This window comes from Pectinophora gossypiella, chromosome 10 (assembly GCF_024362695.1).
Source record: "Pectinophora gossypiella chromosome 10, ilPecGoss1.1, whole genome shotgun sequence".
Lineage (NCBI taxonomy): Eukaryota > Metazoa > Arthropoda > Insecta > Lepidoptera > Gelechiidae > Pectinophora > Pectinophora gossypiella.
Window position 1 is genome coordinate 15,325,859 of NC_065413.1, and position 13,976 is coordinate 15,339,834.

The window sequence follows — 13,976 nt, forward strand, 5'->3', positions numbered from 1 at the left end:
GAGCCATGTCAGGGGCCTTTGGCGGCTCAGTAGTAACCCTGACACCAGGGTTGATGAGGCTAGTATTCCACCTCACAACCCACACGATAAGAAGAAGACTACCTAATCGTATTAGGTACGTTGACTTCATCATTCATCAACAAAAATAACAGCAGTAAGCATTAACAACCTCATTTAATTTGTCGAATAATCAGAATACTTATACAAGCCCTCAATGTTGGCTCTAATTGGTCCCCCCACCCGTTCGTCTCATTAATAGGCAGTGAGTTCACTAGTGAGTTAACCGCTACGGTTTTTGGTAATGAAATCTTTCATTGCTTGAACTGTCATTAAAAAAATACTTACTTGACATCTAAATACATAACTACTTTAGCGTTATTACAATATAAAGTCTAAAGATAAACTAAATGAGGATAAACATGGAAGATCAAATATAGACGGCAGTACTCTTGAGTGTATATGTTGTAAATGTATATGTGTGTCGTAGATTTTACCTAAATAAACTTTATTATTATTATTATTATTATTATTGTATGTCTTTTTCATATCTCGGGCCTATGGAGGCCCGGACTTTTGGAAGGCGTGCGTGGGGCCGAAGCCAACACGTAGAGGCCCCTTAAGACAGTTTAATCTAAATGTGGTGTACCAACCGGCGATTATCCCTGTATGCACTATGGGAGTGCACCCAAAGACAATCCCCAGTTCGTGTAGGACTATTGCAAATTATGGGAACAAAGGGAACTGGGCTATTGGGTTGGGGGTTAGTGGACCGGGATACTGGAGCTATGGGGAACTATGGCGCCTGCTCGACCAATGTTGGTAAACATGGATAAATGAGCAGGCGGTGACTCGCCACTCACTGGATGGGCCACCTATCTAGCCGACGCGACTGGACGGCAAGGCAGCAACATGGTTGTGAGCAGCTCAGGGTGTCGAGAGGTGTACACCGCTTTCTGCGAGGCGGTTTACCCGCCTCACCAACTCGCGACTTATGCATCTTTCACTTCCACCCTGCGAGCGTATAGCTCTAACGCCCCACTCTGGCCGGCCATTATTATTATTATTATTATTATTAGTGTTCCCAACTTTGTACAGGGGGGTTAAAATGGCCACATCGAAGCAATTCATCACAGAAAGCAATGTTGCAATTTGATATTTGCGCATATAAAAGTAAGTGCGCAATGCAAGCAAATGTCAAATATAAATATTGCTTTCTTAGATGAATTGCTTCGATGTGGCCCTTTAAGTGCCCAGTTCTTCATACTGTCCAGCTAAAATTCGTGATAAATTGCTATCTCATCTGAAGAATGAGTCACGAAAAAGTCAAGCCATCAGTTGGTAAAAGGCAGTTTTGATTGAAAATAACTTTTATTTTTTTCTTTCCGATCTTTCGAGTGACTCTTTTCGAGCAAGAGTCCAGTGAACATCTTAGAATACGAGAATAAACCTCTAAGTAAACTGCATAATTATCTCATGGCTAAATCATTACCTAGCAAGATATATGTTTCTTCTTCTATCGTGTGGGTTGTGAGGTAACTTACCAACCTCAACCCTGGTGTCAAGGTTATTATTGAACCGCCAAAGGCCCCTCACATGACTACTTACATACTTCAGCAAGTTGTAACCGGGACCAACGGCTTAACGTGCCTTCCGAAGCACGGATCATCTTACGTTTTGGATAATCAGGTGACGAAACTAGTGATTACAGAGTGATTTTTTGTGTGATGTATCCCCACCGGGATTCGAACCCAGGACCGTGAGTCCAACGCTCGACCACTGGGGCATGGAAGCCGTGTTTATTGTTACCGATTTGATATAAAATTGTAAACTGCTTTTAGCCATAAGGCCGCCTTTGCCTAGTTTTAGTGTGTAGTTTTTAGCTGTGCATGTTCTGTAGGTGTTTGTGCGTGCAATAAACTGTTTATTCGAATTTGAATGTTCTATTTCTGTTTTGCAAATATTTGCCAAAATAAATATTCGAGTAGGCGTGTGTACTGTTAGCGTAAACCGCGTTCGTGAACACACACCCTTATCAGAACTCACAACTGAAACACAGTTCAATGCTCATACTGGCTCATACATATAATTCACCATGACAAACATGCCCGTAGACCTGTCTACAGTTTCTTGAGATAATTACAATTAAATAAATTACATATCTTCTTGTATGAATCAAACCAGTGTACATATTTCTCTTGAGACGAACCCACGTTTTATCTCGCGATGACTGTCATAGTTGAAGACAAAAATGGTACTTACTCTTACGATGAAGCTGTCGAACTTACTGGTGAGATAATTACTTTTTTTTCACAATATTTCCCTTACCGAAAACCACATAAGCATCTTATTAAAAAAATACATAATGACAGGATTTTCATCAACAACATATTTTATCTCTCTATCTAAATAAGCGATAATGCCATCTCTCTATTGCCTATTGTGCTCTTTATTTTTGTACATATCTTTGGTTTCCTGTCTGTGCAATACAGTATTTTTGAATTACATTACATTGTATTGCATAACATTATATTGCATTGCATTACATTGCATAACATTACATTGCATTGTATTGTATTTTGCAGGTCATGGGCGCTACAACTACCTGATGCTGCTAGCATGCAGTGTCTCCACCATTGGCGTCGCCATGGACATGTTCGGTTTCAGCGTGGTGGTGGCCGCCGCCAGCTGCGACCTCCAACTGACCTTGGCTATCTCCGGCCTGCTCAACTCCGTGCCGCTTGCTGGTTTGTATAGTCTTCTGTCTTCCATCGTTTGGGCTATGAGGTGAATGACCTCACCAACCCTGGTGTCAGAGTGATTTAGAGCAACCAAAGACCAAATGACTCATGTGACGAATTCATCGGAGGGCACGTGAAGCAGTCGATGGCGACCATTTACCTCAGTAAGCATGTAACATGTAACCAATGTCTCCTGAAATAACTCATGTGAATTCAGCGGAGTGCACGTGAAATTGTTGGTCGCAGCTATTTACTTAAGTAAGCATATAATTACGTGAGCCATGTCAGGGGCATAGTATTCCTGATACCAGACTTGATGAGGTCTGTTATTGATGTTACCCACACGATAGAAGAAGAAACGATAAATGTATCTGCATTCCAGGTATAATATTCGCGTACCCTTGGGGCTACTATGCGGATACACGCGGGCGGCGGCGTGCGCTGCTGCTGTCTTCATCTGTAGGGTTCGTGTTAGCCGTGCTCACCAGCCTGGCGCCGTCCTGGCAGGCCATGCTGGTGTTGAAACTCATTGGCTGCATCTTGTGAGTCTACTGCATAATGTTTCTTATTTATTTCAGTTGTCCTCCTCTGTCGGGTTCGTGCTGGCAGTGCCCATCAGCCTATCCGCAAATATCCTTTATCGACGAAATTTTTTTTTTACTTAATATGGGTTTGCTCTTGACTTCGTTCTTCCACGAGAAGAAGAGGTCGACTGTGAAACGAGCTTACCCAGAAGATGCCTATTCACCCGTGATTTAAAGGACCCTAGGTTATAAGATACAGGAACACCGACGCCGGCAGCCCATTCCATGAAAGATGAAGCGAAGCGCTTCGTGCGAAATGAATGAATTCCGCATTCACTTCACACATCCTTGGATCTTATTTACCTAGCTTATTCTAAACTGTCAGTAATTGGAAACTTTATCTGTGGTGTATGCTCCATACCCCTTCCGGTTGATTGAGGGGAGGCCTGTGCCCAGCAGTAGGACGTGTATTATAAGCTGTTGTTTTATGTTTATGTAATATCATCATCATCAGCCCAATAACGTCCCCACTGCTGGGGGCACGGGCCTTCCCTATGGATGGATAGGGAGATCGGGCCTTAAACCATCACGCGGGCCCAGTGCGGATTGATGGTTATTAACGATTGCTAATGCAGCCGGGACCAACGGCTTAACGTGCCTTCCGAAGCACGGAGGAGCTCGAGATGAAAACTTTTTTTTGTTGGTCACCCATCCTATGACCGGCCTTTGCGAAAGTTGCTTAACTTCAACAATCGCAGACCGAGCGCGTTTACCGCTGCGCCACCGAGCTCCTCAAGTGGGTTTATGTAATATACCCTATTGCCATGTAGGTATGTACTTAGATCTCCTTTGTTAAATTCTTTCCCTTAAATTTTGGTGCAATAGAGTTTTTTCCTTTGATGGGTTTGCTCTTGGCCCCAGACTTGCCTGAAGGCATTGACGAGGCCTAAGATGGAGCGAGCTCGCCCAGAAGGTGCCTGTTCACTGTGGCCTTGAAAGCACCTGGGCTATAAAATAATAATACACTTTCTTTTACATACATACATAAACTCACGCCTATTTCCCACCGGGGTAAGCAGAGACTATAGAATTCCATTTGCTTCGATCCTGACACACTTCTCTTGCTTCCTCCACATTTATCAATCGCTTCATACACGCACGCCGGTTCAGAGTAGATCGTATTGAACCTTTTCTAAGGACATCTCCAATTTGGTCATCATAAGTCCTTCTCGGTCTTCCTCTGCCAGCCCTACCATCAACTTTCGCTTTATATACCGCTTTTGCAATTCTATTATCCTTCATCCGTTCTACTTTCTTTTACCAGACAAGAAGTAATTAAATTATAAGCTAATTCGATGCAGACACGATATGTAAATTAGGAGATTAGTTTATCGATGTAGACTTGTATGATAAGTGCATGTTAGGATATTTTAATTGGCATAAATGAACTATCAATCAACAGTAGAGGTGATTAACTGATTAAGTTGCAATAATTCATAATATGGCTTTAGACTTTGCATTGTCGTAACAATTGATGATTTACGATTATCATTATTTGATAAGATATTAATAATTATTTCTTTTTATCTTCTGAAAGAGCCGGTTCATAACTTGCTCTGTCATATAGGATAAGAGTTTATCATTTGATGATTGACGTAAAAAATGCGTGTGTGAACATGTGACATAGAATAACACGGGCTTCCGCGGACCATGTCTTCTCTCGTGCGGGTTAAGAGGTTACCAACCTCATCAACCCTGGTGTCAGGGTTACTATTCTACCGCCAAAGGCCCCTCACATGACTCATGTAACGACTACTTACTTACATCAGTATGATCAGTAAGTAGTAACCGGAACCAACTGCTTAACATGCTTTTCCGAAGCACGGATCATCATACTTTTGGGCAATTAAGTGATCAGCCTGTAATGTCCTATCCAAGCTAGGGATCACAAATTAAATTTTGTGATATTTCGCCACCGGGATTCGAACCCGGGACCTCCGGCTCGTGGGACGTTCAACCACTGGACCACGGAGGCAGTTCGCGGACCATGTGAATAAGTTTCTCGCACGAGGTGATCCTTGATCCTCGATGGGATGGGTATCCAGACTCACGCAACAACAATAAGACACACGACAGAACGCACACAAGACAAGAGACAAGGTCCAAGAGAGGTTGGGTGGTGGCAAGAGATCAACCTATCACCCAATTGTCCATCATAGCATTTTGTTTTGACGTGACTTATTACAGATTTGCCGCAGATGGCATTAACTACTTGGCCGGACCAATGAGGAGCGCTGAAGGCTCTCACCCGGTACAACGTTTAAGACAACAGGCCTGAGGGTGCCCAGTTGGGCGCGACCCTCGGGGCGTCATCTGAGAGGATAAATATTTGAAAGAATTAATTATGTTGCAAAGGACACAAAAGATGTATAAAATAAAACAACAAATGGTTTATCAATGGTTGCAGCTCAACAGCAGCGTACACACTAACAATGACGTACCTGGGCGAGTGTACGGGCAGCGTGCGCAGGCGCCGGTACCTATTCGTCATGAACAGCTTCAACCTGCTGGCCGACTTCATCTTTTACTGTAAGTGTTATTTTAGATATTTTACAAGACACGCTCTTGTCGGTTTAGCATTCTCCATTCTTGTCTATCAAAGACCAATTCCTTCACTTCCTTATAAGTCACGACGTTCGCCTTCTCTTTAATCTGTTCCATTTAAGCTGTTCTTCCTCTTCCCCTTCCTTCTTTTCCTTGAAGATTCTAATGTTTTTGATAAATTCGTTGTGTCGTGTTAAGTATCCAATCATCTTGTCTGTTCTGTCCCCAATAACGTTCAATATATGCTCGTGATTCTCTCTCTCTTTTTTTAAAAGCTGCGCTCTTGTCGGTGGAGTAATCGCCATTCCTCTCTTCTTCCTACCAAATCCTCCTCCTCCTGATACGACAAGACCTGCACCTTCTCCTTTATTTGTTTCATAAATGTTCTCCTAGGTCTACCCCTTCCTCTCTTCTCTTCAATTTTTCCTTCTATGATGTTTGTTATAAATGAATCGTGTCGTATCAGGTGGCCAATCATAAAATATGCTGGTGATTAGGTGAAAGCTTTTCCTTCTCTTTCAAATCACAAATCTAACTTCTTCCTCATCAGTTTTAGCGTACCTGATCCTGCCGCTGACCTTCTCCATCGCGATCCCCTGGCTGGGCATCTCGCTCCGACCTTGGAGGGTGTACTCTCTCATACTTGCGGCACCGCTGGGGCTCGGAGCTGTGATGCTGCTGATGCTACGGGAGAGCCCTAAACTGCTCGCCAGTAGGGGAAGGATGGAAGAAGCTTTGGATGTCTTGAGGAAGATGTATGAGTGGAACGGTGGCAATAAGGACGATTATCCTGTGAGTAATCTACACATAATATAAGTTCACGAGTATATCCTAATTGGGATAGTCAGGGGTCGGAGGCTAGCCATCGCAAGATGAACACAACACACACGCCATCACACTAAAAGCAGTGTGGAAGTATCCACTCTTCATCGAGCTTTCTATTAGACCAACGTGATAGGTGGTGAGCCGTATCGTCGTCTATAATGGTCGAGCCAACTGTGTTAGTGAAAATTGCATTTACTTAATATAAATAAATAACTCATTAGTGTTATTGCAATTGGGATATAGTTGTGAGCTTATGTAACAAATAAATATAACTACTTACATAAAATACCCTTCAGTATTTTGTCATCCGGACAGCATTTTCGGTGGCATTCATCAGCTCCTCTCACATACAGGTATCAGGGCACGCGGGGCAAGATGTCAGGTGAGTCATGGTCTGTGGCGTAACACCACACACGCAGCTCAGGTCCGATCCGTTGAGAAAACCCCACCTGGACCGGTTATCTTACTTCGGCCAACCTGTGTTCGGAGTCTATTTAAAGATTTCCAGGTCGGCCTTGGCAGCTCATGACCGGGTGAAGGTTCAGCGAGACCCTAATAAATGAATAATAAATTCTATAGAGACGCTCAGATTCAAGTCTAAAATCATAAAATGCTTGTTGTAAAAAATACATTATCTTTCAGGTGAAAGTCCTGTCTATGGAGAACGTCCAGCAGTCGTCTGGTGAGAATTTGTGGCGATCCGTCGTCAGCCAGACGGTGCCTCTCTTCAAACCTCCGCTGCTCTGGCGGACCATGCAGCTGTTCTACCTATTTGCCATCTGCACTTCCACGTAAGCATAGAACAGCCAATAATACTATGGTTAGAAGGGACGCTTTCCCGCCAGCGGCTGAGCTAGGTTTACCTCACCCCCTCGGTCTTAATTAACGTCACACACAGATGCGCGTGTACGATAACGTCAATGTGTAATGTCTGTGTAAAACGAGGTGTTTCATATGAAGAATTGTAACGCTGCTGCTCTCATTTTGTTATGATTTTTAAGTGGATAACTCTTTTGGCTGCCCTGATGCCGGGCAGCAGCGGTATCAGTACTGGTTTGAGGCCGAGGAAATGGATTCTGGTAGGGCTCTAGCTAGAACATCACCGATTGAGAAATTGGTCGGTGTACTGTGAAACGGAAGGCGATTGGGGCAACCACCGTTCTACATGCCTTATCTGTAATGGCGATTACTCCACCGACAAGAGCGCAGCTCTTAAATAAAGTGAGAGAGAGAGCTCTTTTGGCAATTAATTGTAATTTCGAGACTGTAATTTATAAGTTTTTTAAGCAACTTTCGCAAAGGCCGGTCTTAGGATGGGTGACCATAAAAAAAAAGATTTCATCTCGAGCTCCTCCGTGCTTCGAAAGGCACGTTAAGCCGTTGGTCCCGGCTGCATTAGCAGTCGTTAATAACCACCAATCCGCACTGGGCCCGCGTGGTGGTTTAAGGCCCGATCTCCCTATCCATCCATAGGGAAGGCCCGTGCCCCAGCAGTGGGGACGTTAATGGGCTGGTGATGATGAATTTGTAAGTAATGCTGTTGTCCCAAATAAAAAAAAGTGGTGACGTAAGCATAGAACAACCAATAATAGGTATTATGTATAGAAGGGACACACTCCGCCTCCCACCGATATTAGCTTGATTACCCCGCGATTTGAGTACTTTAGTCCGTAAGGTAAGGTAAGAAGTGCAAAAACATCATCTGTGGTAGCATGGTGATCTTCCTGTCAAATACAGATTGCGTCTCATGGAAAAAGATTAAATCTACCTATATCTCGACTGGTCCTATATTCTTCTAGCTCAAATATGTCCATCAAAGTTTCACTGCCTAACATAATAATATTAAAAGAAGGAAAATGTGACAAAATCTTTATTAAAATAGTAAAAGAACTTCTAATTAATAAATGTAACTACAGCACTAGTGAATATCTTTGATGTTACAATGTTATGGGCGATAGGCTGATCCCTTATCACCATAAGGTTCATCATATCCATCTTGGGATTTCGTATCAACAGTGGCTGCAAGTTGTCTTTGATTACTTGTGGCTCTGCCCACCCCATTTGGGATTACGGGCGTGAGTTTATGTATGTATGTTACAATTTGAAAAGGTTCCTTCTCTATCTTAAACTTCTATTTTGTTGTGCCCGAAAGGGTTTGTTGTGAAACTTATAATATGTACTTTACCAACTTGTACACCATTATAGTATGCAAATAAAGAATATTGAATATTGGTGAAGTATGCACCCTTCCGGTTGATTGAGATAAGCTTGTTGCTCATCAGTAGAAGGTATACCGTCTGTTTATGTTTATGTTCCTCCTCTTCGAACCGCTACATTCGCTTCCTCCTTCATTATGAGAACTGCTAAAGAATGTAACTGGGTGAATATCAAAATGTGTCAAGTTTGGTGGCGACTGTCATATAATTTTTTCGTGAAAAATTGGGGAAATTGGGAAAATTGGGAATTGAAAAATTCCTTTTTCATGTCGGAACCGAGGATCTTTTTGGATCTTTTTCATGTCGAAACCCAATTTTTCACGGAAAAATAATATGAAATTTCGCCACCAAACTTGAAATTTTGAGATTCACCCAACTCTTTCCCTGCGTTGTTCCCAGAAACATACAATTTGATTTGATGTTCAAGGCAAGAGTAAATAGGCACTATTTGAGTTTGGGTGCTCCATCTTAGACCACGTTGTTGCTTATTATCACACGGGATCAAGATCCCAAGATGGGCACGGCCTTTTTTTTTTGAAGTGACTTATTGTAGATTTGCCGCAGATGGCATTAACTACTTGGCCTTAAATAATAAAAAAATACGTTTATACAGAAGTCAATAAAATTGCCAAGTCATCATCATCATTAATTTAAAAGCCACGCTCTTGTCGGTGTAGCATTCATCTCCATGCTACTTTTTAGGGAAAAATAAGGCAGTGGTTTCCCTCTTGCCTTCAGCCCCTACTACCTATATCAGTTTGATTTTGAATGATTCCAGCAACAATGTGTTCCTCCTGTGGTATCCGATGATCGTCAACCTGTTCTTCAACTCCCACGCCAGCGGCGCTGCGGTGGAAGACCAGAGCTTCTGCCAGAGAGTCGTCGCCAATATATCCACTTCTATCGAGGATGACAATGTGAGCATCTACTTATATCAGGATTAGCGAGGTTCTCTGCCTTGTGTCATAGAAGCTAAAAAAATTTAGTTGCTGCTATAAAAATTGGACCTGTCAAATCTTCAGGTTACATAATCAGACCTCGTAACGGGACAATAGGTTTACACAGCGTCTCCTGTGTGGCTTAGCAGTAAAAACCATTCGTAGAAACGTTGAAAATGATTAAAAAATAAGTGTCAAGTTGTCTTCTTCTATAGTAATCAATAAGATTTATAGTAATAGTGGTAGTAGTAGTAGTGTGTAGTATGGTTAGTGTGTAGTATGGTTAGTATGTAGTAGTGTTTTGTGTCCATTGTGCTCAATAAAGTATTTATCTATCTATCTAATGTGATTTTGACGTCTTTAGGGTTGTGATTTCATTCAAACACAATTATCCGGCGATCTGTTTTAGGATGTCGAGGTGTCCTTGGATCTGACATTACTCTTTCTGATTCCAGTACGTCTGCGACGACACGATATCCCTGTCAACGATGTACGCAGGTATGCTGTTGGGTGTGGTCTTCGCTCTCATGAACCTTGCTGCTTCCGCCGTTGCTGCTTATAGGAAGCTGGTGCTAATGGTCATCTTCCTGATATCAACGGTCTGTCTGGCCCTGGTGGAGCTGCTCAGAGAGCCTGTCAGCAATATGGTAGCGTTCACCATGGTGCAGTGTACTGCTGTTGGGGTATCCAGTGTCGCGTCATACTTCGTGGATCTGTATCCCACTGCTTACAGGTGAGTGGATGTGACGTCATCGTCATGACTATCTGATGATAGTCATGATGATATCTGATGATAGTCAGATGATATCTGATGATAGTCATGGGTTAGGAAGATATTGTGACGTCAGCTGACTGATATCATCATTTCAGTCGAAAGACGTAAAATTTTGAACTACTTACGCCATGTTTTGAACGATTTTTGGCCGCTTGCATCCAGTGAACTTTTATTATGAAAATTAACATACGGACAGACAGATAGAGACAGACATGACGCATTTATAAGGGTTCCGTTTTTTGCCATTTGGCTACAGAACCCTAATAAAATATGAAGAGCTAGTGGCACTATTATTGTTATACGCAGGATTACAAATTAAGCAGTTAAGTGAATGTATTATACAGGTTGTCCTGTAAACTATGGATCAAACAGAAGTGAAGAACTAAGATTAGAATTAATTAATGATTTATTTTTGTTTAATGTCTAAATTACTCGGTGGCGCAGCGGTGAACGCGCTCGGTCTGCGATTGTTGAAGTTAAGCAACTTTCGCAAAGGCCGGTCATAGGATGGGTGACCACAAAAAAGAAAGATTGTATTTCGAGCTCCTCCGTGCTTCGGAAGGCACGTTAAGTCGTTGGTCCCGGCTGCATTAGCAGTCGTTAATAACCATCAATCCGCACTGGGCCCGCGTGATGGTTTAAGGCCCGATCTACCTATCCATCCATAGGGAAGGCTCGTGCCCCAGCAGTGGGGACGTTAATGGGCTGATGATGATGGTTTCCACCCTGAATGAGAATTAAATAGGTATTCGGATAACAATTTTAAACAGTTTTCTAATAAATGCTTCTTCTTTCACAGAGGGCTGGGCACGAGCCTGGGCATCATGTTCGGACGACTGATCGCCCTGGGCGGGGTCAACTTAGTCGGAGCCATCATTATTGACCACTGCACGGCCACTTTTTACTCCTGGATGGTCTTTGTTGCTAGTAAGTTTTTTTTTAATCTTTACTTTAATTTTGAGATTTGTATTCTAGACGAATATGTCAAACCCATCGTTTTGATCTTTTTACGTAACTTATTGTAGATTGGTCGCAAATGACATTAACTACTTGGCCGGACAAATGGGGAACATACAAAATCGCATCATGATTTACGACATAATTTTATGGGTGACAACGTGAGAAAGTGGTATTGCGCCAGTCCCCTATTACATGGGACTTAAATATAGCTGCCGAGGAGTGAGCATAAATACTATTAATATACCTTTGTCTATACCATAGGGGATATGGGCGTTAATACTATTAATATACCTTTGTCTACACCATAGGGGATGGGCGTTAATACTATTAATAAAGCTTACTTTATATAAAAAAGCTTATTATAAGATTAATGATTACCTAAATGATAAAAATGTCTGGTATTGAATGTGTTCCTCTAGTTATTAAATAACTTGTAATGTACCCTCATTGATTTAAAAGATGTGTTGTTGTTGCAATTTCTTCTCCTCAGCCATAACACCTTGCGAAATGACGTAAATTCAAAAATGTTACATTGACCTTCAACAAGTTTATCCATGATAATTATGTTGAATAAATGATTCTGATTCTGATAATATACCTTTGTCTATACCATAGGGGATATGGGCGTTAATACTATTAATATACCTTTGTCTTTACCATAGGGGATATGAGCGTTAATACTATTAATATACCGTTGTCTATACCATAGGGAATATGGACATAAATACTATTAATATACTTTTGTTTATACCATAGGGGATATGGGCGTTAATACTATTAGTACACATTTGTCTACACCATCAACCAACCAACCCGCAGTGGAGCAGCGTGGTGGAGTATGCTCCTTACCCCCTCCGGTTGATTGAGGGGAGGCCTGTGCCCAGCAGTGGGACGTATATAGGCAGTTTATGTTATGTTATGTCTACACCATCGGGGATATAGGCGTAGATACTTTTAATACTCCCCTATCTACACCATCGGGAATATAGGCATAAATACTATAAATACACCTCTGTCTACACCATAGGGGATATAGGTGTAGATACTATTAATACACCCCTATCTACATCATCGGGGATAGAGGCGTAAATACTATTAATACACCTCTGTCTATACCATCGGAAATATAGGCGTAAATACTATTAATACACCTCTATCGTGTGTGTGTTTTGTTAATACAATTTTTGTTTTATTACAGGTGGTATCGTGGTAGCTCTATTTCTACCAAAAGACTCGAAACAATACAAATAGAATTAAATAACTTCAAATAAGTGTACTTAAGTGTATTTAATAAGTCTACTTTATAAGTGTAGTTTATTGTATAAGTGTAGATTTAAGAATCATGTTAGGTACTAAGTATGTGTTGTTTTTATTATGTGTTTTGTTTGATTGTAAGTTGTGTGTTACTCCGTGTTTTAAATTATATATTTGTTTTGTATTTGTTACTGTGGTATCCATTTATAATAAACGTTTCTTTCTTTCTTTCTATTTTGCATTTTTCGAATAAATATTTTTAAAGAAAGTATTTGTGTTTATTTTTGTTCTTCCTTTTTTGTCCTTCGAAAGGCACGTTAAGCCGTTGGTCCTGTTTACTACTTACTGATGTAAGTATGTTGTCGTTACATGAGCCATGTCAGGAGAGGATGGGAGCCTTTGGCGGCTCAGTAACAACCCACCAGGGTTGATGGGGTTGGTATTCCACCTCACAACCCACATGATAAGAAGAAGCGCGTCTCGCGACATCTATGCTGCTTTACAGTTAAAATCAAATGTAGTGGTTGTCAGGAGGGCTCCTTCTCTGGACTCTTTCAGGGCAAGAGTAAGGGTGCTTTTCCTGGAGGCATAACTTGGAAGTGTTTTTCTTATTCTCCGTATATACATAATTATATTGTATAGGGTATTTGTATGTATGTATGTATATTTATTTACGATATTTGGTATCATTATATGTTTATTGCACCATCCCGTGCTGCAATGCATAAAATTCTTTCACCCTAAGGTTGCTTGGCAGAAATTGCTGTTTAGCAATAAGCCCGCCTATTGTGCTTATTTTTATTCGTATGTTTATGTCCTTTGTATTATGTCGTTGTGCAATAAAGTATTATTGATTGATTGGTTTTTCGAGATAAACACACAGGACTCCCTTTTATACTATTAATTGAAGACTGATGATTCCAATATTCGAGGTAATTAAGCTGCCATTAGCTAGAAATGATGTTAATTGTGCAATAGACTTCTGTCATTCTAAATAATTATTGTATCATCTTAATGTGGAGTAAAGTAAACGTTTGAATAATACAGATAGGCGTATCTGTGTGCATAAGTTTAGCTTCTGTTTGAACAGAAGCTATATGTATAAATGCCTATGTTACGTGTGCTATTTATTTTGACACGGC

At 41.3% G+C, this 13,976-nt stretch overlaps 1 protein-coding gene across 2 annotated transcripts; it reads left to right on the forward strand.

Annotated features, from left to right (window-relative positions):
• Positions 1–2,049: 2,049 nt before the first annotated feature.
• On the forward strand, positions 2,050–13,024 carry LOC126369972 (synaptic vesicle glycoprotein 2C-like). Of its 2 annotated transcripts, XM_050014583.1 has the most exons (10): positions 2,050–2,287; positions 2,583–2,744; positions 3,121–3,280; positions 5,730–5,851; positions 6,417–6,658; positions 7,334–7,482; positions 9,686–9,824; positions 10,301–10,578; positions 11,420–11,547; positions 12,779–13,024. In XM_050014583.1, the coding sequence occupies exons 1-10, from the start codon at positions 2,224–2,226 to the stop codon at positions 12,829–12,831; spliced, it is 1,497 nt and encodes a 498-aa protein (XP_049870540.1). In that variant the 5' UTR covers positions 2,050–2,223; the 3' UTR covers positions 12,832–13,024. The 2 variants fall into 2 exon arrangements, with proteins under 2 accessions (XP_049870540.1, XP_049870541.1); XM_050014584.1 differs by lacking the exon at positions 3,121–3,280 and having other exon boundaries at positions 2,051–2,287.
• The last annotated feature ends 952 nt before the right edge of the window (positions 13,025–13,976 follow it).